The sequence below is a fragment of the Pogona vitticeps genome, chromosome 2, assembly GCF_051106095.1.
Source record: "Pogona vitticeps strain Pit_001003342236 chromosome 2, PviZW2.1, whole genome shotgun sequence".
Lineage (NCBI taxonomy): Eukaryota > Metazoa > Chordata > Lepidosauria > Squamata > Agamidae > Pogona > Pogona vitticeps.
The window spans coordinates 25,784,506-25,812,092 of NC_135784.1; the positions used below are offsets into that span (position 1 = coordinate 25,784,506).

At 45.3% G+C, this 27,587-nt stretch overlaps 1 protein-coding gene across 1 annotated transcript; it reads left to right on the forward strand.

Moving 5' to 3' along the window:
* On the forward strand, window positions 1-26,892 carry LOC110070806 (uncharacterized). The gene is made up of 13 exons (XM_078386836.1): window positions 1-534; window positions 2,016-2,228; window positions 2,683-2,806; window positions 3,628-3,710; window positions 3,864-3,987; window positions 4,789-4,887; window positions 6,789-8,338; window positions 8,445-8,587; window positions 12,381-12,499; window positions 17,857-17,933; window positions 18,121-18,247; window positions 23,370-23,495; window positions 24,035-26,892. Exons 2-13 carry the CDS (start codon window positions 2,166-2,168, stop codon window positions 26,002-26,004), a joined length of 4,605 nt encoding a protein of 1,534 aa, XP_078242962.1. The 5' UTR covers window positions 1-534; window positions 2,016-2,165; the 3' UTR covers window positions 26,005-26,892.
* Window positions 26,893-27,587: the final 695 nt, after the last annotated feature.

The following is a 27,587-nucleotide window of genomic DNA, read 5'->3' on the forward strand; positions in this document are numbered from 1 at the left end:
TATTTATTTATTTATTTATTTATTTATTTATTTATTTATTTATTTATATGCCGCCCGCACTACCCAAAGGCGGCTTACAACATTTAAAATAAAAATTCAGAACAATTAAAATACAATTAAAATATATAAAAATTGCCAGCGGACCCACAGCTAATATTATTTTAACAGCAGAACATTATCCAGGAGATGTAAAGAGAAATTAAAAAGTAACTACTACAAACGACAGACAAAATGAGGTGCCGTATTAATAATATGACCTTCCCCGGGAGTTTGTGCACACACTGGTTCTGCTACAGCTCCTCTGATAGAAGCAGAGAGGGAGGGGGAAGGAGGGAGGGAGGGAGGGAAGGCCGCTCCGCTACTGCCAGCCGCCCCTCCAAGGGTTAAAGAAACAGCGTCCGAATTCCTAGAGAGGCACGTGGTTTGAAGGATGGGGCAAGGAAAGGAGCCGCGCCGCTCTTTTGGTCTTCCAAGGAAGAAAGAGGAGCCCGGCTTTGTCGTGATGCCCATGCCTGGATGGAGAAGGAGGCATAGGTAAAAAAAAAAGGGTGGGTGGTACGGGGGATGATGATGATGGTGGTGGTGGAAGGGGGTGAAAAATCATCTGGGAGAGTTTGGGGGAAGAGATGCCCCTTCTTCCTTTTGGGGATCCTTGCTGGGGAGCTGATCCATGCAATTCTGCTGCAATGTTCAGGCTTTGCCCACCCTGTTTTGAGTCATCATGAAATTTAAACTCGGAGAGGGAAAAACCACACAGAAAAGAAAACCCTTCGATCTTTGGGGGGGGGGGGTTGGGGGAGTGAAAATAAGGTCCCCCCTTTTTTTAGTTCAGTGGGTAGAGGGGCATAACCTCAAATGACACTAGGTGACTTGTAGGTATTATTATTATTCTTAGTAGTAGTAGTAATTAATAATAATAACAGCAACAATTATTATTATTATTAATAATAATAACAACAACCTGTGAACTCCAGAGCTGTGAGGGACCCTATGGATCATCAAGTCCAGCCCCTTTCAAGGAGGCACCGAGGGGAATTGAACTCCCAACCTCTGGCTCAGCAGTCACTAAAAGTATTTTTTTTTTAAGTTTAACACAGAGAATAGAGAGGGAAAAAAGGGCATTTTGCTCATTTATAAAGGATGCAGCATTTTCAAGTAGAAATCGGCAATATTTAAAATGATAACAGTCAGAGAATCAAACCCAAGGTTTCCCACGCAAAGCAGACTATGATTCCATTTTCACTGAAGTCGTTTGAATAGTACAGTCCCAAGCAAACGAAATGAACTCTTTAAAAGAAATCTGTGGCATACAAAATCAAGACTGATGAAATGAGGAACTGCTTAAAGCTTTATCTGGTATGACCTAAAAATGCCCCTCCAGCCCTGACTCTTAAGAAGCAGGTGTAAAAGTTCAAAGTTATACAGCAGCAAAACTGGCAAATCAAAGTACGATTAGAACAAAAATTAAAATATATTCTACCTAATCCAAGGTAGAGGTGTGAAGAGCTTGGTCCCATAGGTCCAGATAGGTAAACTGAGCAGAACTTCCTCGTATACCCCACCTGGAGAGGTTCAGTGGGGAAGTTCATCATGAGAAGGATAAGCTCTCTTTCAAAGGGAAGGGGATCAGGAACAAAGATTATAGGGGGGGGGGAAATGATAGTGATGGGGGAAGCCTTCTCTCTTAGCTTTCAGTGGCCTTTTTGTTCCAATGAAACCCCTAAAGTTTCATGTGTCCTGATTGGTTTCTTAACTTTCACCCCCAATTGCTAACCATGAGATGGTTCTTCGTTAGTGAATAACATGGGGGTGGGGGGGGCAGAACCTGTGGAAACAGTTCTCTGTTGTGTTCAGGGGAGAGTGGAGCGAGCTTTTAAAAAGCAGATTTTCATTCTTCCCTAACCAGTGGGACTCAATGCTTTACATTTCTGGCTGCAGAGCCAGAGTTTGGGAGTTTGATTCCCCATTGAGCCTTCATAAGTGCACTTCTAAGATTATTATTATTTTCTTACCAGGGAGAAGAAGAGAGATTGGGAGGCTGAGGATGAATCTCAAGAGACCAGTGATGGCTTCTGACACAGCAGGCCATACCCAGCCCTTGGACCAGAGGTGACCGTGTTCATGTCCACCTTGTCTTGCCCACAGGCAGTGCGAGGCCATCAGAGATGCAATCTGGGATGCCTCGCCTGGACAGTGGAGTGGAAAGGATGAATTCAGGGACACCTCAGGTAAGAGATGACTTATCAAAGACAGCCTTACTACTTCCCACTGTCTCCAAGGTGTGACGTGTGGATAGTGATGGTGCTGCTGGTGGTCACATGGAATGTGGATTATTATTACCATTTTTATCATTGCTACCACATGAGTATTTTTATTTTAAAGAAGACTAAAATGTTTGTAGCAGTTGTAATAGCTTTTAAAAAAGTAAAAACATAGGATGAAAATCTCTTCTATATCTTGCCAACAATGAATTTTTTTAGGAATACTTATTTGATATTATGCTGATATTTGAAACACAACCAATGAAAAAGTGATCTCTTTTCTATCTGCAGAAAGACCTCTACACTGTGAACTGTTAGCATATTCCTCATAGGAAGTCCTGACTTCAGGGGTAATAAAGTCAAATAAAATCCAGACTAGGAGACTCCTGCCAATTAGAAAATGGGTCCTTTCTATCTTCAGCTGGTGTCCTTTGAGGAAGTGGCTGTGTACTTCACGAAGGGAGAGTGGGATCTTCTGGATCCAGGACAAAGATATTTGTACAAGGAGGTCACATTGGAGAACTACAGCAATGTGATCTTGCTGGGTAAGGAGGCTTTTTCTTTCGTTAAGAAGGGGCCAAAAGGAATGGCTCATTATTCTTAGCAAACTGGGTATGAGGTGGCTGAGGCCCTTGGCGAGGTTGAGATAAATGCCTATTTTTTTGGATGTTTCCTGTTTGTGGTTTATAATATCCGCCACAGAGATGATGGTTAGCTTAGTCCAGGAGGTTTTAAATTCCTCAGTGGGACAGAATAGGGTCCAAACATGCTCAGAGAAGGATGTTGAAGAACTATGCTTGAAAGGGCCTTTCTTGGACCATAAATGATCATTTCCTGACCAGACAGAGGAAGCTTTCCTCACTTGGGCTTTCAGACATCTTAGAACATTTTCAATATTCTGCATCTAGGTTTTCTTTTAGGACTAACATTGATTAATATTTTAGCCTCTTCCTATGGCAATACAGTAATTCTTCAGGATTATTGAAGCCCTAAAATAATTTGGCCGTGTTCTGAAGGTTGTTCTTCCTGACGTTTCGCCAGTCTCTGTGGCCGGCATCTTCAGAGGACTGGAGTAGGAACAGAGCATGGACAGAGTTCCTACTACAGTCCTGTAAAGAAGCCGGCCACGGAGACTGGTGAAACATCAGGAAGAACAACTTTCAGAACACGGCCTAAGAGCCTGAAAAACCCACAACAACCACTGGAAATCTTCCTGACGTACCATTCTTTTGCTCCACAGACACCTGAGGAGTGTCGGTTGACAGCTCTTTTCAGACTCAGCTTCTCTGCAGTTGTTTCCAAAGCATGACAATCGCAACCGCAGGCCTCACTGAGGCAGCCTGGCTCATGCTTCTTTCTCTCACAGGGAGTGCGATGGCAACAGAGGGAGGCTCTCGATTGTCTCCTGAGGGTGATGGACAGGAAAGAATGGCTGAACACCTGCCTCGGGTGAGGAAGGAAATCTTCTGAAGAGCTACAGCGGAGCAAAGTGAAATTGGAAAAATGTTTGCAAAGCCAACCACTTATTCTGTGTCATTGCATGGTAAAATTCTGGCTTTATGTTTGGAAGACTATAAGATTTTTTTTTGGTTTTTCTTTCAGCTCATGGCCTTCAAGGAGGTGGCTGTGCACTTCACCCAGAGGGAGTGGAATTTCCTAGATCTAGGCCAAAGAGCTCTTTATCATGAAGTCATGGTGGAGATCTGGGAGATGGTATGCTCTCTGGGTAAGGACAAGATCCATGCCAGTGGCTAGCATGGGTGAAGGTCTTGTTGATATTTTCCTTGGCAGGTGGAACACCTAAGTGCCCCTGATGGCTGATACAATCATTGTGGATGGGATTTTTGACTCCTTGGACTACAGATCCCATGGTTCTAGATTTTGGGTGTTCTGCCTTGAGTGTTCATCTCCCTCTTAACATCTAGTTGGCCAAAGTGCTGTCTCCGATGGGTGTAGATGGGTCATTTCTGCACTGTTTCTGCTTGCCCATTCATTGTTGGTTCCAGAAGGGGTGGGCTTAGGGTGTTTCTATTCTGTCTCATGGTATGTGTGGCTCAGGACCCCTCAGGGCTGTATTCTGCTCCTGTTTTGCATTTTCTATCCTTCTCTGATCCAAGATGATCCAGGAGGAGGTGAAATAGCTAGTGCCCTGTGAGTCAAGAGGTTCAGATTAGACTTCAAAGGAGAAAAACGTCCTGATGGAGCATGAAAGGTGGTGGAAGTTCAGCTCTTGTAGTGGGTACATCATAATGAAATGTAATGTGAAGAAATGGAGATGTCATTGAGACAAAGTGAAAACACTATAAGGTCCTGGCTGCGTCCGCCTGAAGAATGAGACTCAGTCTGTTCTGTGGCAGGTTGTGGACCGCCTCCTCATGACTGGGCTCGTTGTCCTCTGGTGTATCCCGCCTAGAGGACTGACAATAAGGTCTAAGCTGAGTAATAAATGTAAATATTTGTAGGAACATAATAGAATATTTGTAATGCTGGCAGTCACCGGCCTGCCTTTTTTGTTTTGTTTTTGAAGCCATTCCCAAACCAGACCTCATCTTCTCACTGGAAGAAGGAGATGCTCCATTTGTCCAGGACTCTGAGGAGCAGAAGAAATGGCAAGGCGCCTGCTTAGGTATGCGTTGTAGGGCCTTTGAGAGTCTTCTATGATAATTTTAGGTTGTTGTTGTTCAGGTGGATGAGTCTGCTGGAAAGTGCATTGAGTCCACCAGTAGTAATCACAGCTACATCAGTCAGTCTCCTCTGGGACCCTTGTCTTCTTGCACTATAACCAGTGTTGTCTGTGTCTCGTGACAGCATGGCAGACTAAGTCCTATGCTTTTTCTGCATCAACTGCAAATATTGCTTTCTTAGGAAGAAGAAACCCATCTTGGGGTCTGCGACACAGACCCAGCTTCTTGTATTTTTCCCCATCCGCTGCCTTGGCCGAGGATACATCCCTGTGGCTACCCTTCTTCCTTTTTGCTGCTCTATAATTTGGCCCCTGTTCAATATTGGGCAACACACTTACTTTTGATCTTACAGAAAACCCTTTGGTTGCTCTTGTGTCTCAAATCCCGAGTGATCCTAGAGTGACCGTTGTTGACATTTATATAGCATCACACCCTAGCCCCTGGCCTGCGTGTTTCCTCAGGCTTCTCTTTTCTCTCCCATGTTATTTAACATCTACATGGAAGAGGCTGTCTGGAGTTTTGGCGTTTCCTTGTCTTCTAAATCTGAGGAAGGTGTTTCGTTTCTACGGATCAGTGTCTGGCCTCAGTAATGGACTGGATGAGGGTGGATATACTGAAACTTACTCCAAACAAGACAGAGATGCTCTTGGACAGTCAAAAGGCAGATTGAGGAACAGGGTCACAACCTGTGCTGGATAGGTAAAGGTAAAGGTTCCCCTTGACAATTTTTGTCCAGTCGTGTTCGACTCTAGGGGGCGGTGCTCATCCCCATTTCCAAGCCATAGAGCCAGCGTTTTGTCCGAAGACAATCTTCCGTGGTCACATGGCCACTGCGACTTAGACACGGAACGCTGTTACCTTCCCACCGAGGTGGTCCCTATTTATCTACTCGCATTTGCATGCTTTCGAACCGCTAGGTTGGCGGGAGCTGGGATAAGTGACGAGCGCTCACTCCGTCGCGTGGATTCGATCTTACGACTGCTTGGTCTTCTGACCCTGCAGCACAGGCTTCTGAGGTTTAGCCCACAGTGCCACCACGTCCCTTTCTGTGCTGGATACGCTCCCTTTACATTTGGGGGATGCTCCTGGATTCATCCCGTAGCCTGGATGCCTATGTTTTAGCAGTGACCAGGAGTGTCTTTGCACAGTTAAAACCAATGGACCATCTGCAGCATTTCCTGGAGAGATCTGATCTGGCTACACTGACACATGCCTTGGTGACATCATGGCATTCTACAGTAATTAACTTTCCTCTGGAAAGTGTCAAAACGAGGAAGCCAGGTTGCTAACTGGGGCTTGGCACAAGGATCACATAATTTGTTGTTACAGCAGATCCACTGGCTGCAGATCCATTTCCAGACACAGCTCAAAAGTGCTGGTTCTAACCTATAGAGCCCTAAATGGATTGAGTCCAAGCTATCTCAATGACCGCATCTCCATGCACAAGCCTGATGGGCTACTAAGATCATCAGGAGAGGCCTTTATCTGGGTCCCATCGCCTTCATGGGTGCATTTGGTAGACACACATGAGAGGGCCTTCTCTCTGGCTGCTTCCAGACTTTGGAACTCCCTCCCACTGGAGGTCAGCCTGGTCCCCTCTTTGCTGTCCTTCCACAAGCAGGCAAAGACCTTTTTCTTCAGGCAAGCTTTCCCTGAATGACTGGCTGCCTGAGTGAGGTTTTCAAATGGATTGTTGTACCTTGCTACTTTGAATGTGTTTTGGTGTTGCCTTTGTTTACCAGTTTCAGTGTAGTTATTTTTTTTTTGTTTGATCTGGTTAAAGTCCCCATATTTTTTTTAAACAGTCAGACATGCTATTTCTCTTTTTCTCTTCCAAATTTAGGTGATGATCAGGAGGATGAGAACTGCCAAAAGCTGTCTCTTGTGCGATGGGAAGTTAAAAAGCCCAAGGAAGGGAGAGAGATGCTTGGGGATTCAAAGAATGTCATACAAAACCAGTCCAACAAAGGAAAGAAAAAATTGTCCAGTTCTCAGGAGGCCGATGTGAAATCAAAGAGATATCCTATAATCCAGTCAGGATCAAAATGGCATCAAAGCATGGTTTCTGGAAACCATTCAAATGATGTTGGAACATTTCCTGAAAAAAGAAGCAGCAAAGGGGAGAAACCATATAAATGTATGGTATGTGGGAAGAGGTTCAGTTTTAGTCTTACCCTTAGTTTACATCAAATAACTCACACGGGGGAAAAACCATTCCAGTGCATGGAGTGTGGAAAGAGCTTCAGTCGGAAAGGGGCCCTTAGGCAGCATCTGAAGATCCACACAGGGGAGAAACCATATAAATGCAGGGAATGTGGAAAGAGCTTCAGTGAGAAAGGGACCCTTAGGCGGCATTTAGAAGCTCACACAGGGGAGAAACCATATAAATGCATGGGGTGTGGCATGAGCTTCAGCCGAAAAGGGGACATTGAGAGGCACGAACGAGTTCACACTGGGGAGAAACCTTTTAAATGCTCAGAGTGTGGCAAGAACTTCAGTGATAAAGGAACCCTTAAGCGGCATGAGGGAACTCACACAGGTGAAAAACCATATAAATGCATGGCATGTGGGAACAGCTTCCGTGAGAAAAGGACCCTTACGCGGCATGAAGGAACTCATACAGGGGATAAACCATATAAATGCATGATGTGTGGAAAGAGCTTCAGTCGGGAAGGGGCCCTTAAGCACCATCAAATAATTCACACAGGAGAGAAACCATATAAATGCATGACATGTGGAAAAAGTTTCACTTGGAAAGGCGCCCTAAAGCAGCATCACACAACTCACACAGGGGAGAAACCATATAAATGCATGGTGTGTGGAAAGTGCTTCACTTGGAAAGGAGCCCTTAAGCAACATCACATAATTCACACAGGGGAGAAACCGTATAGATGCATGGAGTGCGGAAACAGCTTCAGTGAGAAAGGGACCCTTCGGCGGCATGAAGGAACTCACACGGGGCAAAAACCATACAAATGCATGGAATGTGGAAAGAGCTTCAGTCAGAAAGGGTCCCTTAGGCAGCATCACTCAGCTCACACAGGGGAGAAACCGTATAAATGCATGGTATGTGGAAAGAACTTCTGTGGAAAAGGGAACCTTAGGCAGCATGAACGCATTCACACAGGAGAGAAACCGTATAAATGCTTGGAATGTGGAACTGGCTTCAGCCGAAGAGGGGACCTTGAGCGGCATGAAAGAACTCACACAGGGGAAAAGCCTTATAAATGCATGCAATGTGGAAAGAGCTTCAGACAAAAAGGAACGCTTAGGCAGCATGAACGGATCCACACAGGAGAGAAAATGTATTTCTGCATTGTGTGTGGAAAGAGGTTCTCTCAGAATCAAAGCCTTAGGCGACATCAAAGGATTCACACAGGAAAAACTATAAATGCATGAAATATGGAAAGAATGTCAAGTAGAATTGGACTCTGGCATCATCAAAAATTTTCCCAGGGGTTAAGCCGTACAAAAGCTTAAAATTTGGAATGGACTTCAGTCAGAAAAGAGACCTGGACACCATCAAAATATTCATACAGGAGAGAAACCATTTAAATGCACAGAGATTGACAAGAACACTCAGAAAGGGGACCTTAGGCTGCTTCAGATAACTCACACAGGGAGAAGGCATATAAATGTACTGTATGTACAACTTCACTGATAAAAGAGCATTAAAGTACCTAAAAGCTTGTATATACACTGAAATTATTGTTCCCTTCTTTCTTTCTCTGTCTTCCTTTTATCCTTAACTAACTTTACTAATTCAGCCAATAAGATCGATTTTAGCCTTGATTTTTCTCTCCTTGCGTTGATATACGTATATTCAGCTTGGAAATGTTTGATTATAAAGTATTAGCCCTGCTGTTTCTAAGCTTCAGGCGTTCTATTTGTGTGTAAAATTATTGCCAACGAAATATTAATATTGTTACCTGTGACTTTGTTTAATCACTGTACGATGCATGCTTTACCCATTAATGAAACAGCAGTACAGTATTAGCAATGACACAGCTGTCCTCATTATCAGATTGTCATGATAAGAAACTATTTTGGTTTGAAAATGAATTCCTTTAAGTCATGTCCAGAAAACCTTTTATGTAAAAAGACTTAATTTTCATGTATCTTCCATTGCCTCTTTCGAGCGGAATTAAGATATAATTTGTTCAATTGTCAGTATGTCTCACAAACAAAACTTATCTAATTCTGCCAAGAAACTAACACAACAGAAGAACCATATAGATGCATGGAGTGTGGAATGTGATTCAGTGAGAAAGGACACCGTACAGGTGTTCTGAAGGCACTCAGCTGGCATGGCATCTGCAGTGGCTCCAGGCAATCCTGTCCCCTCCCTTTTTACTTCACATTTACCTGGAGGAGCATAGATTGTCTTTTTTAAGATTTGTGTCTGCAGCACTCAGATGATGGGTGGGCGGATGGATGGATGGATGGATAGAAAGAAAGAAAAAGAACCAGAGAGTGTTACATATGTGCCTGCTCATATCACAAGTAGCTCTAGTAGGGATGAGTCAGTGTGCTGGGCAAGGGAATCGTATACCCCAGTGGTTCTTAACCTTTGTTATTCGGATGCTTTTGAACTGCAACTCCCAGAAACCCCAGTCAGGATAGCTGGTGGTGAAGGCTTCTGGGAGTTGCAGTCCAAAACTCCTGAGTAACCCAAGGTTAAAAACCAGTGATATACCCTTCCTCTCTCCTAGAGATAGCTAGAGCTGGAGTACTTTGGAATTAGAGAGCCTTTGATGATCCAACTTGTTTCCTCCCCTTCCCTGTGGAATGTCATAATTGCAGCAGTATAGAAAAGGAGGGAGGCAAAAACTGGTGAAAGTCTTTCCTATATTTTTTTTCCAGAAGGGGAACAAAAGAGGCCTGAGTTGCTTTCTGTAAGAATCCTGTCTTCTTCCAAGAAGTTGGATGAAGGAGAGAAACTTTTTGGACATACCTGGCATGGTTAAGGTCATGAATCCAACAGGAAAGGATGCCTGTTCTTATTGTAAAGCACAAACTATATTATTATGAAATTCTTTTGTACACCACAGTAGCCAACCAATGTTTGCAAACTGACCTCTAGTGCCTCTTCCTTTTCTGAGTCTAGACTGAACATCTGGCATTTCTCATTCCATGTATGGAGGAGAGGTCCAGTTGCTGTGTCCAATCATGAAGACTCGCTACTCAAAAGTAGAGGGTGGCAGGTGGCAACAGAATACAGAGAGAGAGGATCGTGTCTACATAGGACAAAAAGGACAGGCTGCACAAAAAAAATTGGTCCATGGTCACAAACCTGACATCAGCACACCACAATTATTACACAGAAACCTGTCTCCAACCGTTTCAATCCGCCAGGACACTCCCTGGAAGATTTGAAAGTCACTAGTTTAGAACAGAATCATTACAGATCAAGAATACAGAGGAAAGCGGCTGAGATAAAATGTACAGTATAGGCATGATGGACACCCATAGAAATGGACTGAATATAATAAGCGTGGTTAGATAAAGTGAAAGTTGCGATGCCTGCCACGCACTCCTTGAAGAGTTAAATGGAAAAGAGTCTGAGTGCCTAGAAAGCCATTGTACAAGGGGGGGATGAGAAAGAGTGTGCCTCCCGGGGCTCCCCTCCTCTTCCGGGATCGGGAAGAGCTAGTAGTGTTTGGAAGCGGATGATGATGAGGGCTTAGCTGCGGTTGCACGGAGGGAAGAGGACAGAGAGGTAAAATTGGCAAGGGGGGGGGAGTCGAGAGGGAAAAAGGCTAAAATGCTGCTTTTGTGGGGAGTTGCGTAGAAACAAAGGCAAATATTTCTCCCCAAGATCCTTCTTGGGGGGGGCAGTCCATGTGAATCCGGTCCCAGAACTGGGACTCTTGCCACATGTTTTCGCCGGGGGATGGGAGGAGGGTGCAATCCCCAGTTGAACCCCGATCACCCCACCAGCCCCTTCCTCACGCGATTTCTATTGGGAGGGGAAAGAAATTCAACTAAAGGGGGGGGGGGAGAGAAAGCTTTTCCTCTTCTTATCCTCCCCCTCCAAAAAAAAAAAAAAAAAAAGAGAGAGAGAGAGAGAGAGAGAGAGAGGATGATTTGTTGCCCTTTAATGGGAAGGGGAGCAGAAAAGAAATTGGAGTTTGCGCCAGACGATTTGCAGTAGGGCAGGAAAAAAAAGGGCGAGGGCAGACCGGTGTGGAAAAGATGCGTGTCTATTTTCTACACCTAGTATTCGAACGCTTCCTAGGTTTCGCGTGATTTTAAGGCACCTTGGTTTGCATTTTTTTTAAAAAAAATAATCTGCCTCCTAAGAGACGATTTTGCACTTGCCTCAGATTGGTGAAGCTTGATTGGCTCATGCAAAAAGCCACAAAAATTGGTCTCCTCAACCTTTCTTTGCATTGCTTCAGAACAAGAATCTTGTTGTAGGAATCCCTAATGGGTCAAAGCTGACTGACCTACAGGAATTGCATTGGACTTCCTTGCATAATTTTCTGCTTGAGGAAGGCACCTTTTTCATTTTATTTTATTGGGGAGGGGGTTGAAAGTGACATTGCTCCTTCCCACCCACCCCCCTTCTGAAACTCAGCTTGCTGCTGATTGGGTGGATTGTAGGTTTGCAGATGTTACCTTGAGAGTTTATCTGGTGTTTTGTTTTGTTTTGTTTTTTGGTAGTGGAGAAGTGGAGATGAAGAATCCCCCAGACGGATCTTCCCCTTTTTACATGGATTGGCTGCTGGTTCATCTCTGCTAGTGCCCACTTTACTCAGAACCAGAGTCTGAAAAGGTTAAGTCCCCCATCTGGCCTAGCCAGCACAACATACAGTATATCCAGAAGGAGATTCTGCTAAATTCATTAAAAGAGAGCACAGTGCATGAGCAACTGTGAAACTTCTATAAGAAACAAAAATCTGGGAGCAGATGTAGGAATGTGAATGCTTGGCCTCAAATTCCTATTATCTTTGTTGTAAAAGATGAATGCATTGCTGAAAACATTAATTTTTGTTTGTGACTTGTTACAGTCAAGTCTCTCTCTCTCTCTCTCTCTCTCTCTCTCTCTCTCTCTCTCTCTCTCTCTCTCTCTCTCTCTCTCTCTCTCTCTCTCTTTGTACTTTGGGAAAACTTAAGAAATTCAGACCCTCTGAGGGATACTGAAAATGCAGACACAGAGATGGCCTAGAATAATGGACGCTATGAGAAGGAAATGCTTTACATATGTAGATATACACAAATGCACACATATCTTACTAAGAGATCTTGTGGATCCAGCCGAAAGAGTTCTGAGTTCACTTACAAGGTTACAATTGATTTGACGAGGCTTCTTTCAAGTTTGTATTAATTAAATGGCCTTATCCCACTTAGGGAAACTAATCATATTAAGGAAAAAAAATGAAGCTCAGAGAGACATTAACAGAAGAGCAAAGCTTGGAGTTTAAATGACTATTTTCTATTTTCTGTCTTCTTCTGTGAAAAATGCTGAATCAGTCCTTGTGAGGCTGGAAGAAGGAAACCCAAGAGAAAATCTGGTTGTTTGGGCCTCTGACCGAGGATCAGGATCAGGAGGTAAGCTGCTTACGGCTGTGATGGGCACATTTATTCTCTGGGGAATGAGAAGATTCCTCAGAGATCGTCTTAGTATGTGTTTAATCAGTGAAGCTCAACATGCCCATCAGTGTGTCGAGTTGGTTTCTCCCATATTGAGGGACAGTTCCAGGTTGAGGTCCTTGGAGGCAATAAGAGCATGAAGAACAATACAGTGGTGCCTCGCTTGACGAGGATAATCTGTTCCAGCAAAATCGCTGTAGAGTGAAATTGTTGTCAAGCAAGGAAAAAAAACTATTGAAACGCATTGAAATGCGTTCCAATGGGCAAAATACCTCAGCGTCCAGCGAAGATCCTCCATAGGGCAGCCATTTTCCAATCCCTGTTAAGCGAAAAATCCATCCTAAAAAACAGCGGGGAGCCATTTTGCACAGCGGGCGGCCATTTTGAAATCCGACGATCAGCTGTTTTTAGATTGTCGTAATGCGAAGAATCGGTTTCCAAAGCAGGGAACCGATCATTGTCAAACGAAAATCGCCCTTTGAAACATCGTCGTGAAGTGATTTCGTTGTTTAACGAGGTAATCGTAAAGCGGGGCACCACTGTAATGCTGAAAAGGAAACTACAGTTATTGTCATAACTGTGCGTGAGGGTGGCGGGGGGAGTGGGGAGTATCTCCCTGCAAGAAAGCCGAGCGAAACAGAGGGCGAAAGGCGAGGGAACGCCTGGCGTTAGGCTGGCTGCAGGCATCAGCGTAGCTGGAGCGCAGCCGGAGCGGGAGCTCACAAGCCGGGGCCGGAGTTGGAGCAGGAGATCGGGAGGACGCTCCTCCGGCGCCTGGCTGGGCTCGGAGACCCGGCAGCTCTTTCTGACTACCGGAGGAGGTTGAATTTGGAGCCCGGGACGCGTGGGTTGTTGGAACATCGCTCGGTGGAGCCCAGAGCCCGGAGGTCCCTGCCGTTCCCTGCTGTTCCCTGCCTGTTCCGAGAGGCACCTTAGCGGAGGTTGAGGTGGCGAGACCCGGCGACGAGGAGCCTTGACTAGTGGGCACCCGGACAGTGTTTAGATCCTGGTGAAGGGGTGGTTTGAGTCGGAGCGCCGAATCCAGAGGCAGCCTTGGAAGCAGGCTAGGGTAAAGGCTGCCAGTCGAGCATACTTCGCTAACCAGATAAGCGAAGCGTCCAACCAGCAGGCGGAATTATTCCATATAGTGCGCGACCTATCCGGAACTGGCCCGGGTGATGGGCCTCCCCCTAGTTTTACACCGGACCAATTTGCGGCATTTTTTAAATCTAAAGTGGAGGCCATCCGCCGGGACCTTTCCCCTTTTTTGAATACAGTGAGTCGAGCTGAGATGTCCAGCGCTCCGTCTTGCCCGGCAATTTTTGACTCCTTTCAGCCTGTCACGCCTGACACTGTCGCCAGGGCGCTCGACCGCTGTCATGCCACCATTTCCTCCCTTGACCCCTGTCCGGCCTGGCTAATCAAAGCAGCCAGGCCTATAACAATGGAATGGGCCACTGCAATAATCAATGGGTCTTTCCTTGAGGGCAGATTTCCATCTGCCCTCAAGGAGACACTCATTAGGCCCATTAGGAAGAAACCAAGTTTGGCGGCGGACGAGATTGGCAACCATAGGCCCGTCGCCAACGTTTCTTTCCTAAGTAAGGTGGTGGAGAGGGTGGTGGCCGACCAGCTTCAGGCGCACCTGGATGAAACAGATGTCCTGGATCCATTTCAGTCGGGCTTCAGGCCGCGCCACGGTACAGAAACGGCATTGGTCGCCCTGAGTGATGACCTATTGAGGGACGCTGACAGGGGCAAAGTGTCCCTGCTGGTCCTCCTCGACATCTCAGCGGCCTTTGATACCATTGACCACGGTATCCTCCTGGGGAGGCTCTCCGAGCTGGGAATAGGTGGTCGGGCATTGGCCTGGCTCCGTTCCTTCTTGGAGGACCGTCCCCAGAGAGTGCAGCTTGGGGAGAGCGTCTCGGCCCCATGGAATCTCAATTGTGGGGTCCCACAGGGGTCGATCATCTCCCCAATGCTGTTTAACATCTATATGAGGCCGCTGGGTGGGGTCATCAGGGGGTGTGGAGCCCGGTGTCATCAGTACGCTGATGATACCCAGCTCTACATCTCCTTTCCACCGACCGCAGGTGATGCCGTTCTGTCCCTTCAGCGCTGCCTGGGGACCGTACTGCAATGGATGCAGGAGAACGGGCTGAGGCTGAACCCGGAGAAGACAGAGGTACTAAGGGTGGGTGCCCCCGCAGTCGGGGGCTTGGGAAACTCCCTCTCCTTTGGGGGGGTGACCCTCCCTGCCAAGGATGGGGTCCGCAGCTTGGGGATCCATCTCGACCCGGCGCTCACTATGGAATCCCAGGTGGCGTCGGTGGTCCGAACCGCCTTTTACCACCTCAGGCGGGTAGCCCAGCTGCGGCCCTATCTTGATGTTGGTGCGCTCACCATTCTGGTGCATGCGCTCGTAATCTCAAGATTAGACTACTGTAATGCGCTCTACGTGGGGCTGCCTTTGAGGTTGCTGCGGAAACTTCAGATGGTGCAGAACGCGGCGGCCAGACTCCTTAGTGGGGTGAAGAAATTCAAACACATCTCACCCACTCTGGCCGCTTTGCACTGGCTGCCCATCCAATTCCGCATCGACTTCAAAGTGTTGACGCTCACATACAAAGCCCTAAACGGTTTAGGGCCTCGATATTTGGTGGAACGCCTTCTGCCACCAAGATCTACCCGTATCACTCGCGTGAGCCAGGAGGTGAGGCTGAGGAGCCTAACGCCAAGGGAGGCCCGGAAGGAAAAGACAAGAAATCAGGCCTTCTCGGCGGTGGCTCCTCGCCTCTGGAACAACCTTCCTCCTGATATTCACGCGGCTCCCTCGCTGAGTATTTTCAAAAAACAACTAAAAACATTGATGTTCCGGCAGGTCTTCCCCACCCCCAAGCCAATTCCTGATTCCCCTCTTTTTTCTTTCCTTGTGTTTGATTTAATTGTTGAATGCGTTTTTATATAACTTGTCTTAGTTATTGTTTATCCCTGTTTTAAGCGGCCTAGAGTGGTCTATTGACCACATAGGCGGGATATAAATTAAATAAATAAACAAACAAACAAACAAACAAATAAATAAATAAATAAATAAATGTACTGTTTCTCAAATGCCTGACATGAGTAATAAGAGTTAACCATTGTAAAAGTCAAATGTGTACAAAGGACTAGAGCCAAGCAAGTTGTTGTGGAATGAGGAGGCACAGAATCTTACCGGCACCTCCCCTCTTTGGTGGAAGCAAACATCTGGGTCAGTGTCTTGTTTGGTATTTAGACTCAAGAGGAACTTCAGCCACAGAAGCGACCCTCTTAATCAGAAAGGGTGCCAGAGCCCATGCCCAGGCACAGAACCATTTTCTGACTACTTAATATCTAAAATTTATTACCTGGGTCAGTCTCTTCAACCTGCCTGATAGCAGCCACGGATCAAGGAGTCGTGAGGGATACTTGCATAGTTATGTAATTCAAGAAGGGGAAGAAACCTGTTTCATGCTGTGCAAGCACGTTAACTGTAAGACCTTGGTTTGCCACAAATACGCCTCTGAACAGGCGTAGTGCTGGGGCGCCTAGCAACTTCCACAGGAAAACTCCCCATATGGATTATTTGTTGAGAGCTGGAGCTGTGAAGTACAACCATTTACAGTGGTGCCTCACTTAACGAGTGCACGGTATAACGACGAAATCGCATAGCGATGGGGTCTCAGTGATCGCAAATGCGATTGCATACCAATGGCCCGTATGGGCAAAACTCGCTTTGTGAAGATCGGTAAGCATTTCGCTTACCGATCTTCGCAAAACGAAGCCCGACGATCAGCTGTTCGGCGGCTCCAAAATGGCCGCCGGAAGCCCCGAAATGGCCGCGCGCAGTGTTTTCGCGCCCTGCCCTCGCTTAATGAGGGCGCGAAAATGGCTGCCAGACCCAGGAAGCATCGCTATGAGCTTTTCTGTCCCGTTCAGCGATGTTTCGCCATAGCGAAGGTTAATCTGGAATGGATTAACCTCGCTATGCGAGGCAACACTGTATTATTTATTTATTTAAATGATACAGGGAAGATCGTAACAGACTTCTCTGTGCTGTTATGAGGAAATGCCTTGGAAGGCCAGTGAGTATTGGTTGACCAGTATAAACCAGACAGTCGTAATCTCTATAGCTAAGTTTTTGTTTTCTCTTGTAAGATCCCATAAATAGCCTTATTAATCTGACTACAAACTTTTTCTAAATATGTGCATGTTTTAATAATTATTTCTTATCTTGTTCTTACTGCTATCTTGTTTTAATTCGAGTCTGCGGTGGCATTAATGAATGAATGATTAGTATTAAAATATTTTTAAGAATCAATTAAAAACATGGATGTTTCGCCAGGCCTTCCCGTTAGATAATTCCTGACGCCCTTTTCTTCCCTCTCCTATTGTTTTATATATATATATATATATATATATATATTGTACTATTTTATGTTGTTAGCTGCCTAGAGTGGTCCTGATCCGACCAGATAGGCGGGATATAAAATAAATAAATATTTATACTCCACCTTTCTCCTGAGAAGGACCCAAGGCAGCTTGCAGTATTATAAAACCTTATAAATCTCAAATAAACTTTTTGCTCCATTGCTCAAAATAAGAGAACCATACGTAGAATCTTTCTCCCATTAGTCAATGCCCCCTTTATCCCTTGACTCCATATTTACCTCCCCAACCTTAGTTTATATTGTAATATCCAAAATCACAGCTAAATAAAATGAGAGGCAATGGAGATCAGATTGGGGTGAGGTTTTTTTCAATGTCTCAGTGGCCCATTATAAATTTTAATTGTGTTGTTAAATGGTGTAATAGATCAATTAATGAGCTGGACCCTTTCACCTTTGTTGTATGTTTGGCCTCTTCCTTCTTGTCCTTGTGGCATCAGGCAAATACCTCCTTCTTCAGGCAGGCTTTTAAGCAGCAAGTGTCTCAGGAATGTGTTGCTTCTTGATTTACAGATTTGTTCTTTTAAATTGTTTTTAATCTTGATATCTGTTTGATTGGTTTTAATATCTTATTGATGTAATGTTTTTAAAATTGCTGATTTATACTTTTAATTGTTGTGAGCCACTTTGTGTCTCCTCTGGGGAGAAAGTCGGCATTACATAATATGACGAAATAACTAAAATAGTGTCTTCTTACCCAAAACAGTCTGTCTCTTTCTAAACCCAAGGACATCACTTCTCAGCTATGCCTAGGTTCAGTTTCTCTTGCCTTGATAGTGCATGAGTGGAGGAGCTACAGAAATCTCTGAGACCCTCTAGTTTACACTCCCTTTTTATCTCCCACAGAAGGTGTGATGGCTACACCGGCAGACTCCGAAACCTGTTCTGGAAGAACAGAAAGGGCTGTTCTGAAACTGCCTCAGGTAAGGGAAGGATCATTGGGGAGAGAGGGAAGATGTCGCCGGAGTGCCTAAGTTCAAACATGAAGTCTTAATCCTGCAAATAACCAGAGAAACCACACTTAAAAGGCCCAGTTCATACCCAAGAGCTGTGGAACATGTGTGAGAGGCTGTTTCTGAGTCTGGAACTGTGGTTCTTTCTTTCCTTCAGCGGCTGCCGTCCTTTGATGAGTTGGTTGTACATTTCACCAAGGCAGAGTGGGATCTCCTGGATCAAGCCCAGAGAGCTCTGTACAAGGACATCATGTTGGAAAACTATGGGATAATAACCTCTCTAGGTAAGGATGCCTTTTCCTTGATTGATATGTGCCAAGGGATTACTTTTCTGGGAGTTAATGATGGTTCCAGTCCTTGGAGGGATAAACTCAGTAAGTGGTGTTGGGGGGATCCTGTTTGACACCCTGACAATTGGCTTGTGGTGTTATCTGGGCCTTAGGTCTGCTGTCCCCCACATTATTTAACTTTTATATGGGACAGCTGGGAAAGATTGCCCAGAGTTTGGGGTTCGGTGCCCTCAGCATGTCAGTGACATCTAACCCTAAGTCTCTTTTCTATCTGAGTCCAAAGAAGCTGACTCTTGTCCAGAATGGACTGGATGAGGGCAAACCAAAACTCAATCCAGAAAAGATGTTCTTCTAGTCAGTCAAAAGGCAAATCAGGGGCATGGATCCAGCCTGTACTAGATGGGTTTACACTCTCCCTCCAAACACAGGCCTGTAGCTTGGGTGTGCTCCTGGATTCAACCCTGAATGTGTATGTCTCAGCAGTGGCCAAGAATGCAATTGCAGAGTTAAATTTGGTGTTCCAAATGTGCCAACTCTTTGAAGTGTCTGATCTGGTTCTGGTGGCATGCACTTTAGTTACTTTCTGTCTGGATTACTGCTGTGTGCTGTATGTGGGGCTGCCTTTAAAGAGTGTTCAGAAACTTCACTTGGTTCAAAACACTGCAGTCATAGAATAATTCAGTTGGAATGGGAGTAGATGTTCACCATTATGTCCAAAGTAGATCCGGTTGTCCAATTTTCTCTTGAATGCCCCAGTGTTGGAGCGCTCACCACCTCCTGAGGTAATTGATTTCACTGTTGTACTGGTTGGGTTTAGGGTAAAATTAATTAATTACGACCTATAAAGTAGCAGAATTGGCATCTTGCAACCGGATGTGTTTAGATAAAAAACACAGCTAATTTAAATAGTATAAAGACTATGTTGTTCTCCCATATGGTGTGCTTGTGCCAGCAATTGTAATTCAAACAAACACTTATGACTTTGTTTAAAAAAAGTTTTACTAAAAACTATAATACATACGTACAATGCTTAGTTACTTGGTATGACACTCACTGGCAAATAGTTATCACTTTGTAATATTGTTATATTCATAATACTTTAAATTTAGTCTTTGAACATATTATCAGTTACATTTATATTTCAGTCTGAGTCTTTGAGGTACATATCCTGAGAGACTCTGTCAACCTTAACTGTCCCTTTCCTAACTTGAACTGACGCTGACAAACTCTGTGCTGACGCTGCCTTTTATAGCAGCCTGGCTGACCCCAGATACAACCTGATTGGTTAAACACATTCTATGCAAATCCTGCATTCTGCTCTTAGCAAGTACATCATAAATATTCATATACACATTAACATACATTCTGTGTTACATAAATATCTACAGTACTGCTGTAATAGTGAAGTTTTTACTGATATTCAGCCGAAATCTGGTTTCCTGTAGATTGAGCCCATTATTAATTCTGATTGCTATTGTTGCCAAGGGGTAAAAGTGGGGTAAAAATATTTAAAATAAATAAATAAAATAAATAAATGCAATTTGATTTGGGGATGTTTTTTAGGCGTTGGGTTTGGTCATTGGGCTTCTATGAGCTGAGCTCAGCGGTCAAAGTATCACTTGGCAAATGAAATGGTGAATGAAATAAGAAAGTCCAAGTGACTCAGATAAAGCAGGCAAGCTAGAGGCACTCGGTGGGACTGGACCCTTTGTCTTGATAAGCAGCATTCACTATGTTCTGGAGAAATTTAGATTCTCGCCTCAGCAAACACCCAGTGATGATGCTTCTAATTCCAGGGTGCTGTTGCTTCTACTTTACACCAGCCTGAAGTCTACAATAATAGACCACGATCCCTACTCGTGTAAGAAGAACAATGCACAGATGCCTGAAGGCTGTGCATTGTTCTGAGATCGCGACCAGCCCTCAGTATCGAGGCAGCCAGTCCAGCCAGCCTTCCACTCTACGCCTGGTGTTGTTGAATGCCAGGTCTGCATCCAATAAAGCCCAGGTAATTCACGACCTCATCCTGGAGGAGGATGCAGACCTGGCATGCATAACCGAAACATGGATAGGCGGAGAGGGGGGACCCCCCCTAGCACTCATCTGTCCGCCCGGTTATGCTGTCCAACACCAGGGTAGACTGGAAGGACGGGGGGGGGAGTTGCCATTGTTTACAAATCCATCCTAGAGGTTACTAGGCGCTCCTCGGTGGTAAAGCCGGGTCTGGAGGCTCTCCACGTGTCGATAGGGGCCAGGGACGGTATTGGGATCTTGCTGGGTTACCGTGCTCCCCGCGACCCAGCCATTTCCCTACCGGAGCTGGTGGACTTTGTCTCTGCGGCATTGTTGGTCTCCCCAAGGCTGTTGGTTTTGGGGGACTTCAACGTGCATGCGGAGGCAGAGATTTCCGGTCCAGCTCTTGAGTTCTTGGAGACCATGGCCTTCTTGAACATGTCCCAACATGTCAACGGCCCCACCCACGTGGGTGGCCACACACTTGATCTGGTTTTTTCTACCAGTGGGAGCGAGAGTGGTCCGATGGTGACTGACCTTGAGTCGGTCCCTCTGTCATGGTCGGATCATCACCTAATAAAATGTAACCTCAACATGGCCCTCCCCCCTCGCAGGGAGCAGGGACCTATTGTTATGGTCCGCCCTCGAAGACTACTGGATCCGAATGGATTCCAGGATGCCATGAGAGGAGTTCCGACTGACCTGGCTGGCGCTCCTGTCGAGGCTCTGACCGTCAGCTGGTTCACCGCTGCGGCTAGGGCTCTTGACACGATCGCACCTAAGCGCCCTCTCCAACGCAGAGCTCGCCCGGCTCCTTGGTTTAACCAGGACCTCCGGGCGCTGAAGCGGATAAGGAGACGGCTAGAGCGCAAATGGAGAAAGGACCCGACGGATCACAATTGGATTGCTGTTAAAGTCGCCACTAACCTTTACCTGGCTAAGGTAAAGGCTGCCAGTCGAGCATACTTCGCTAACCGGATAAGCGAAGCGTCCAACCAGCAGGCGGAATTATTCCGTATAGTGCGCGACCTATCCGGAATTGGCCCGGGTGATGGGCCTCCCCCTAGTCTTACACCGGACCAATTTGCAGCATTTTTAAAATCTAAAGTGGAGGCCATCCGCCGGGACCTCTCTCCTTATTTGAACACAGTGAGTCGAGCCGAGATGTCCAGCGCTCCGTCTTGCCCGGTAACTTTTGATTCTTTTCAGCCAGTCACGCCTGACACTGTGGCCAGGGCGCTTGATCGCTGTCGTGCCACCACCTCCTCCCTTGACCCTTGCCCGGCCTGGCTAATCAAAGCAGCCAGGCCGATAACAACAGAATGGGCCACTGTAATAATAAATGGGTCTCTCCTTGAGGGCAGATTTCCATCTGCCCTCAAGGAGACACTCATTAGGCCCATTAGGAAGAAACCAAGTTTGGCGGCGGACGAGATTGGCAACTATAGGCCCGTCGCCAATGTTTCTTTCCTAAGCAAGGTGGTTGAGAGGGTGGTGGCCGACCAGCTTCAGGCGCACCTGGATGAAACAGATGCCCTGGATCCATTTCAGTCGGGCTTCAGGCCGCGCCATGGTACAGAAACGGCATTGGTCGCCCTGTGCGATGACCTTTTGAGGGAGGCCGACAGGGGCAACGTGTCCCTGCTGGTCCTCCTCGATATCTCAGCGGCCTTTGATACCATTGACCACGGTATCCTCCTGGGGAGGCTCTCCGAGTTGGGAATTGGTGGCCTGGCATTGGCCTGGCTCCGTTCCTTCTTGGGGGACCGCCCCCAGAGAGTACAGCTTGGGGAGAATGTCTCGGCCCCGTGGAGTCTCAACTGTGGGGTTCCACAGGGGTCGATTATCTCCCCAATGCTATTTAACATCTATATGAGGCCGCTGGGTGGGGTCATCAGGGGATGTGGAGCTCGGTGTCATCAGTATGCTGATGATGCTCAGCTGTACATCTCCTTTCCACCTACCACAGGAGATGCCGTTCTGTCCCTTCAGCGCTGCCTGGGGACCGTACTGCAATGGATGCAGGAGAACGGGTTGAGGCTGAACCCGGACAAGACGGAGGTACTGAGGGTGGGCGCTCCCATAGTCGGGTGTTTGGGAAACTTCCTCACTTTTGGGGGGGCGACCCTCCCCGCCAAGGATGGGGTCCGCAGCTTGGGGATCCATCTGGACCCGGCGCTCACCATGGAATCCCAGGTGGCGTCGGTTGTCCGAACCGCCTTTTACCGCCTTAGGCGGATAGCCCAGCTGCGGCCCTATCTCGAGGTGGGGGCGCTCACTACGTTGGTGCATGCGCTCGTAATCTCAAGATTAGACCACTGTAATGCGCTCTACGTGGGGCTGCCTTTGAGGCTGCTGCGGAAATTACAGGTGGTGCAGAATGCGGCGGCCAGACTACTCAGTGGTGTGAAAAGGTACCAACACATTTCGCCCACTCTGGCCGCATTGCATTGGCTGCCCATCCGTTTCCGCATCGACTTCAAAGTGTTGACGCTTACTTATAAAGCCCTAAACGGCTTGGGGCCTCGATACTTGGCGGAACGCCTATTTCCACCAAGTTCTACCCGTGTCACTCGCGCGAGTCAGGAGGTGAGGCTGAGGAGCCTAACGCCGAGGGAGGCCCGGAAAGAAAATACAAGAAATCGGGCCTTCTCGGCAGTGGCTCCTCGCCTCTGGAATAACCTTCCCCCTGACATTCGCGTGGCTCCCTCACTGGGTACTTTTAAAAAACAACTAAAAACTTTGATGTACCGGCAGGCTTTCCCGTTTATTAACTCCTGATCACCCTCCCCTTCCCTTCCTTTTTCTTCCTTAGTTTTGTCCCATCTTGTCGTAACTTTTCCTTTGTATAATTTATTTTAACCGTATTGTTGTTGTTTATTGTTGTAAGCCGCCTAGAGTAATCTTAATTGATTAGATAGGCGGGATATAAAATAAATAAATAAATAAATAAATAAATAAATAAATAAATAAATAAATAAATAGATAGATAGATAGATAGATAGATAAATAAATAAATAAATAAATAAATAAATAAATAAATAAGAAATGTATATCAGATGACTAGCAGAAAGTGAACATGCAACACCTCACTCTTTTGCAGTGGCCCCTTTGATTCCTTTGCTGGGAGAAATGGCCAAACCAGAACTCATATCCTTGCTGGAAAAAGGAGAAAATCCATTTATTCAGGACTCCGAAGAAGAGAGGAGATGGGAAGGGACCTGCTCAGGTGCGTGGTGGAGCTACTGTTGAGAGGACTCTGTGAAGCTATGCCAAGTACACCTGCAGATTCCATGGCCTGTTCTGTCAGGCGCTCCTCTTATTGATTCTCTTCCTGCATTGCCAGCACTCTGTCTTTCCTGAAAGGCTCGCAGGCTGCAGTCTAGGTTTCTAGGGGAATCTGTGAAAGCCGGTCCTTGTCATTGATCTGTATAATGGATTGGTCTTTGTTTTCCTCCTCAGGCCTTACTACAATTCTGTTTGGTGCCCTTCTCTGGAAATGGGCACTGTACTGAGATAGCAGATGGGAACAGCAGACAGAATCTGCTGAGCCTTGTGAAATGAGAGTTAACCTGCAAGGAATTATGGTCTTTTCTACAGATATGTAAAAGATCATCTAGTTTGCAGCAGGGGCACAGAAAGTGAAACAGAATCTTGGTGGTGCTGAAATAAGAGAAACAAAATAATTCAATACAATCCCTGAAAAGACGGTCAGTCTGTGTTTGAAATTTGCTAAAATAATGTTGTTGTTTTTTAATCTACCTTCAGGTGATGACTGGGACAGTGAGAGCTGTCACAAAGCATTGCTGGTGTGTGTGGAAATAAGAAAGCATGAAGAAAGAAATTTTTTGTTTGGAAATCAAAAGGAATCAAACAACTGCGAACAAAATCAGTGTAAGAGAATGAAGAAGGAATCCCCGGGTTTTCAAGAAGCAGATGAGGGTGAACTCCTGAATGTACAAGAAAGTCTCAAGGAGAAGGATAGGAAGAGAACTGTAGTCTTTGAAAAGATACCAAGAAATAGAGTAAAATTAAGTAGGCACTGTATAATCCACCCAAATAAAAAGGTATATGAACACCTGAGGTCTTCAAAGGATTTCAGTGATGCTAAGGAACTTAAAGTATATCAAACAAGTGAGAAACTGTATAACTATATGAAGTGTGTGAAGAGTAATACTGAAAAACCTACTGCTATTGATAATAAAGTTCACACAAGGGAGAAATTGCACAAATGCATGGAGTGTGGAAAAAGCTTCAGTAAAAGTAGACTTACAATCCATCAAAGAATGCACACCGGGGAGAAACCATACGGATGCATGAAATGTGGAAAGAGCTTCAGTGAAAGTGGAAAACTGTCTATACATCAGAGAATTCACACAGGGGAGAAACCATATCAGTGCATGGAGTGTGGAAAGAACTTCAGGGAAAGTGGAATACTTTCCAGGCATGAGAGGACTCACACAGGGGAGAAACCATATCAATGCATGGAATGTGGAAAGTGTTTCAGTCAGAAGGGATGTCTGAGACAGCATCAAAGAACACACACAGGGGAGAAGCCATATAAATGCACAGAATGTGGAAAGAGCTTCAATGAAAGAGGAAAGCTAACTGTACATCAAAGAACTCACACCGGGGAGAAACCATATCAGTGCATGGAGTGTGGAAAGCTCTTCTGTCAGAAAGGGAACCTTAGGCAGCATCAAAGAATTCACACGGGGGAGAAACCATATGAATGCTTGGAGTGTGGAAAGAAGTTCAGTGGAAATGGAGCACTTGCGAAACATCAAACAATCCACACAGGGGAGAAACCTTACAAATGCATAGAATGTGGAAAGAGGTTCCGTGAAAACGGAACACTTAGCAGGCATCAAAGAATGCATACAGGGGAGAGACCATACAGTTGCATCAAGTGTGGGAAGAGCTTCAGTGATAAAGGACAGCTTAAGAAGCACCAAAGAACTCACACAGGGGAGAAACCATACAAATGTATGGAGTGTGGGAAGAGCTTCAGTCAGAAAGGGAACCTTGAGGGGCACCAAAGAATTCACACAGGAGAGAAGCCATATGAGTGCATGGAGTGTGGAAAGTGCTTCAGTCAGAAAGGACACCTTGAGGGCCATCAAAGAACACACACAGGGGAGAAACCATATGAATGTATACAGTGTGGAATGACCTTCAGTCAGAGCGGAAGGCTTATTAAACATCTACGAACTCACACAGGGGAGAAACCCTATAAATGTTTGCAATGTGGAAAGAGCTTCAGTCAAAGTGGAAGCCTTCTGAGGCATGAGAGAATTCATACGGGACAGAAACCATATAAATGCATGGAATGTGGAAAGAGCTTCAGTGAAAGAGGACACCTTTCTAGACATGAGAGAACTCACAGAGGGGAGAAACCCTATGAATGCATGGAATGTAGAAAGAACTTCAGTGAAAATGAGCACCTTATTAAACATCAAAGAACCCATACAGGGGAGAAACCATATCCATGCAAAGAATGTGGAAAGAGCTTCAGTAACAGTGGACACCTTTCTAGGCATGAGAGAACTCATACAGGGGAAAAACCCTATGAATGTGTGAACTGTGGAAAGAGCTTCAGTCAGAAAGAGAGCCTTCAGCAGCATCAAAGAATTCACACAGGAGAGAAACCGTATAAATGCACAGAGTGTGGAAAGAACTTTGCTGAAAGGAAAACACTTAGCAGGCATCGAAGAATGCACACTGGGCAGAGACATTAAGTGTAGAAAGAGCCTTGGTGATGGACAAAAGACTTTTGATATGAAGCAGTCACTAAAGAGAGAAATTACATCTATGCAAGATATGTGGACAATGCTGATCCAGTAGGAGTAGCAGAGATTGAATTCATGATACTAGTTATTCTAATTTATGTTGGAGAGGTTGTTGGAAAGCAGGCACTTATTTTCCTATGTGTTGGGAATGTGAGAATATATTCAAATATTGCTATTTGGTTTTTGAGGAAATAAATGAAATTAGTTAAAGATAGAGGTACTATATGTTCTGAAATAGCACTTTCATCAATATTTGAGAGGGTGTGGTGTAATAGAATTATTCTCCATGTATTGAAGGTGGCAAGATTAGTTGTAGCTAGGAATTGGAAAATAATGCATGATTTTTCAGTTAAATGAATGGTATAGAATAGTGGTTCTCAAACTGGGTTCCCCAGATGTTATTGGGCTGCATTTCCCAGAAGCCTTCACCACTTGCTGTGTTGGCCAGGATTTCTGGGAGTTGCAGACCAAGAACAGCTGGAGACCCCAGTTTGAGAACCACTGGTATAGAGAGGTTTGGGATATATCACTGAATGGCAAGTTAACATGTAATACTAAAGATAAAAAGGAGCTGATAAGTAAGAATATAGATCTATGGGGAGAATTTATTGATTTTGTATAAAGAAGGGACATACTGTATGCCTTTGCAAGAATCAATGGAATTTGGGAATGTGGCATCATAGAAGTGGGGGGTCGAGGTGGCTGTAACTCCCAAGTGGTCCCAGTGGTGGGAGCATGATTTGTATAATTGGTTTTTTTGTGATATATATCATTAGACATTTTTATGTTTGTATGATTTTGTTTAATAAAATTAAAATAAGGAGAATGAGCAAAAAATTGGGAATCATGTGCTAGGGAATACACTCCACATACCGTTCTCTTATTACAGTGGCTGGACTCCTTTGGAACGAGTGGCAGGACATTCAGATCCTTGCATATTTGTTTTATTTATTTATTTGAACTATTTTCTCCTTAAAGAGAACTCTTTAAAGGTGGCGTACATCCTTAAAAGACAATACAGTGGTGCCTTGCTTAACGACTACCTTGTTAAATGATGAAACTGCTTGATGAACAATGTTTTAATGGTAAAAATTCACTTAACGATGATTGGTTCCTGGCTTCGGGAACTGATTTTTCGCTAAACGACGATTTTGAAACAGCTGATCGGTGGCTCTAAAATGGCCGCTCGCTGTGCAAAATGGCTCCCCGCTGTGTTTTCAGGATGGATTCCTCACTTTACAGGCACCGAAAATGGCCGTCCTATGAAAGATCTTTGCTGGATGCTGAGGTATTCAGCCCATTGGAACGCATTGAACCAGTTTCAATGCATTTCAATGGGCTTTTTCGTTTCGCTTGACGAGGATTTCGCTTAACAGCAATTTCAACGGAACGAATTATCCTCATCAAGCGACGCACCACTGTATTTAAAGCTAACAACAGTCATTATACAAATACTAAACTGGATCAAACTGATGCCATACTAAAAAGACAGTAAACAAAAGCGACACTAAGAACACATTCAAAGCAGTCAG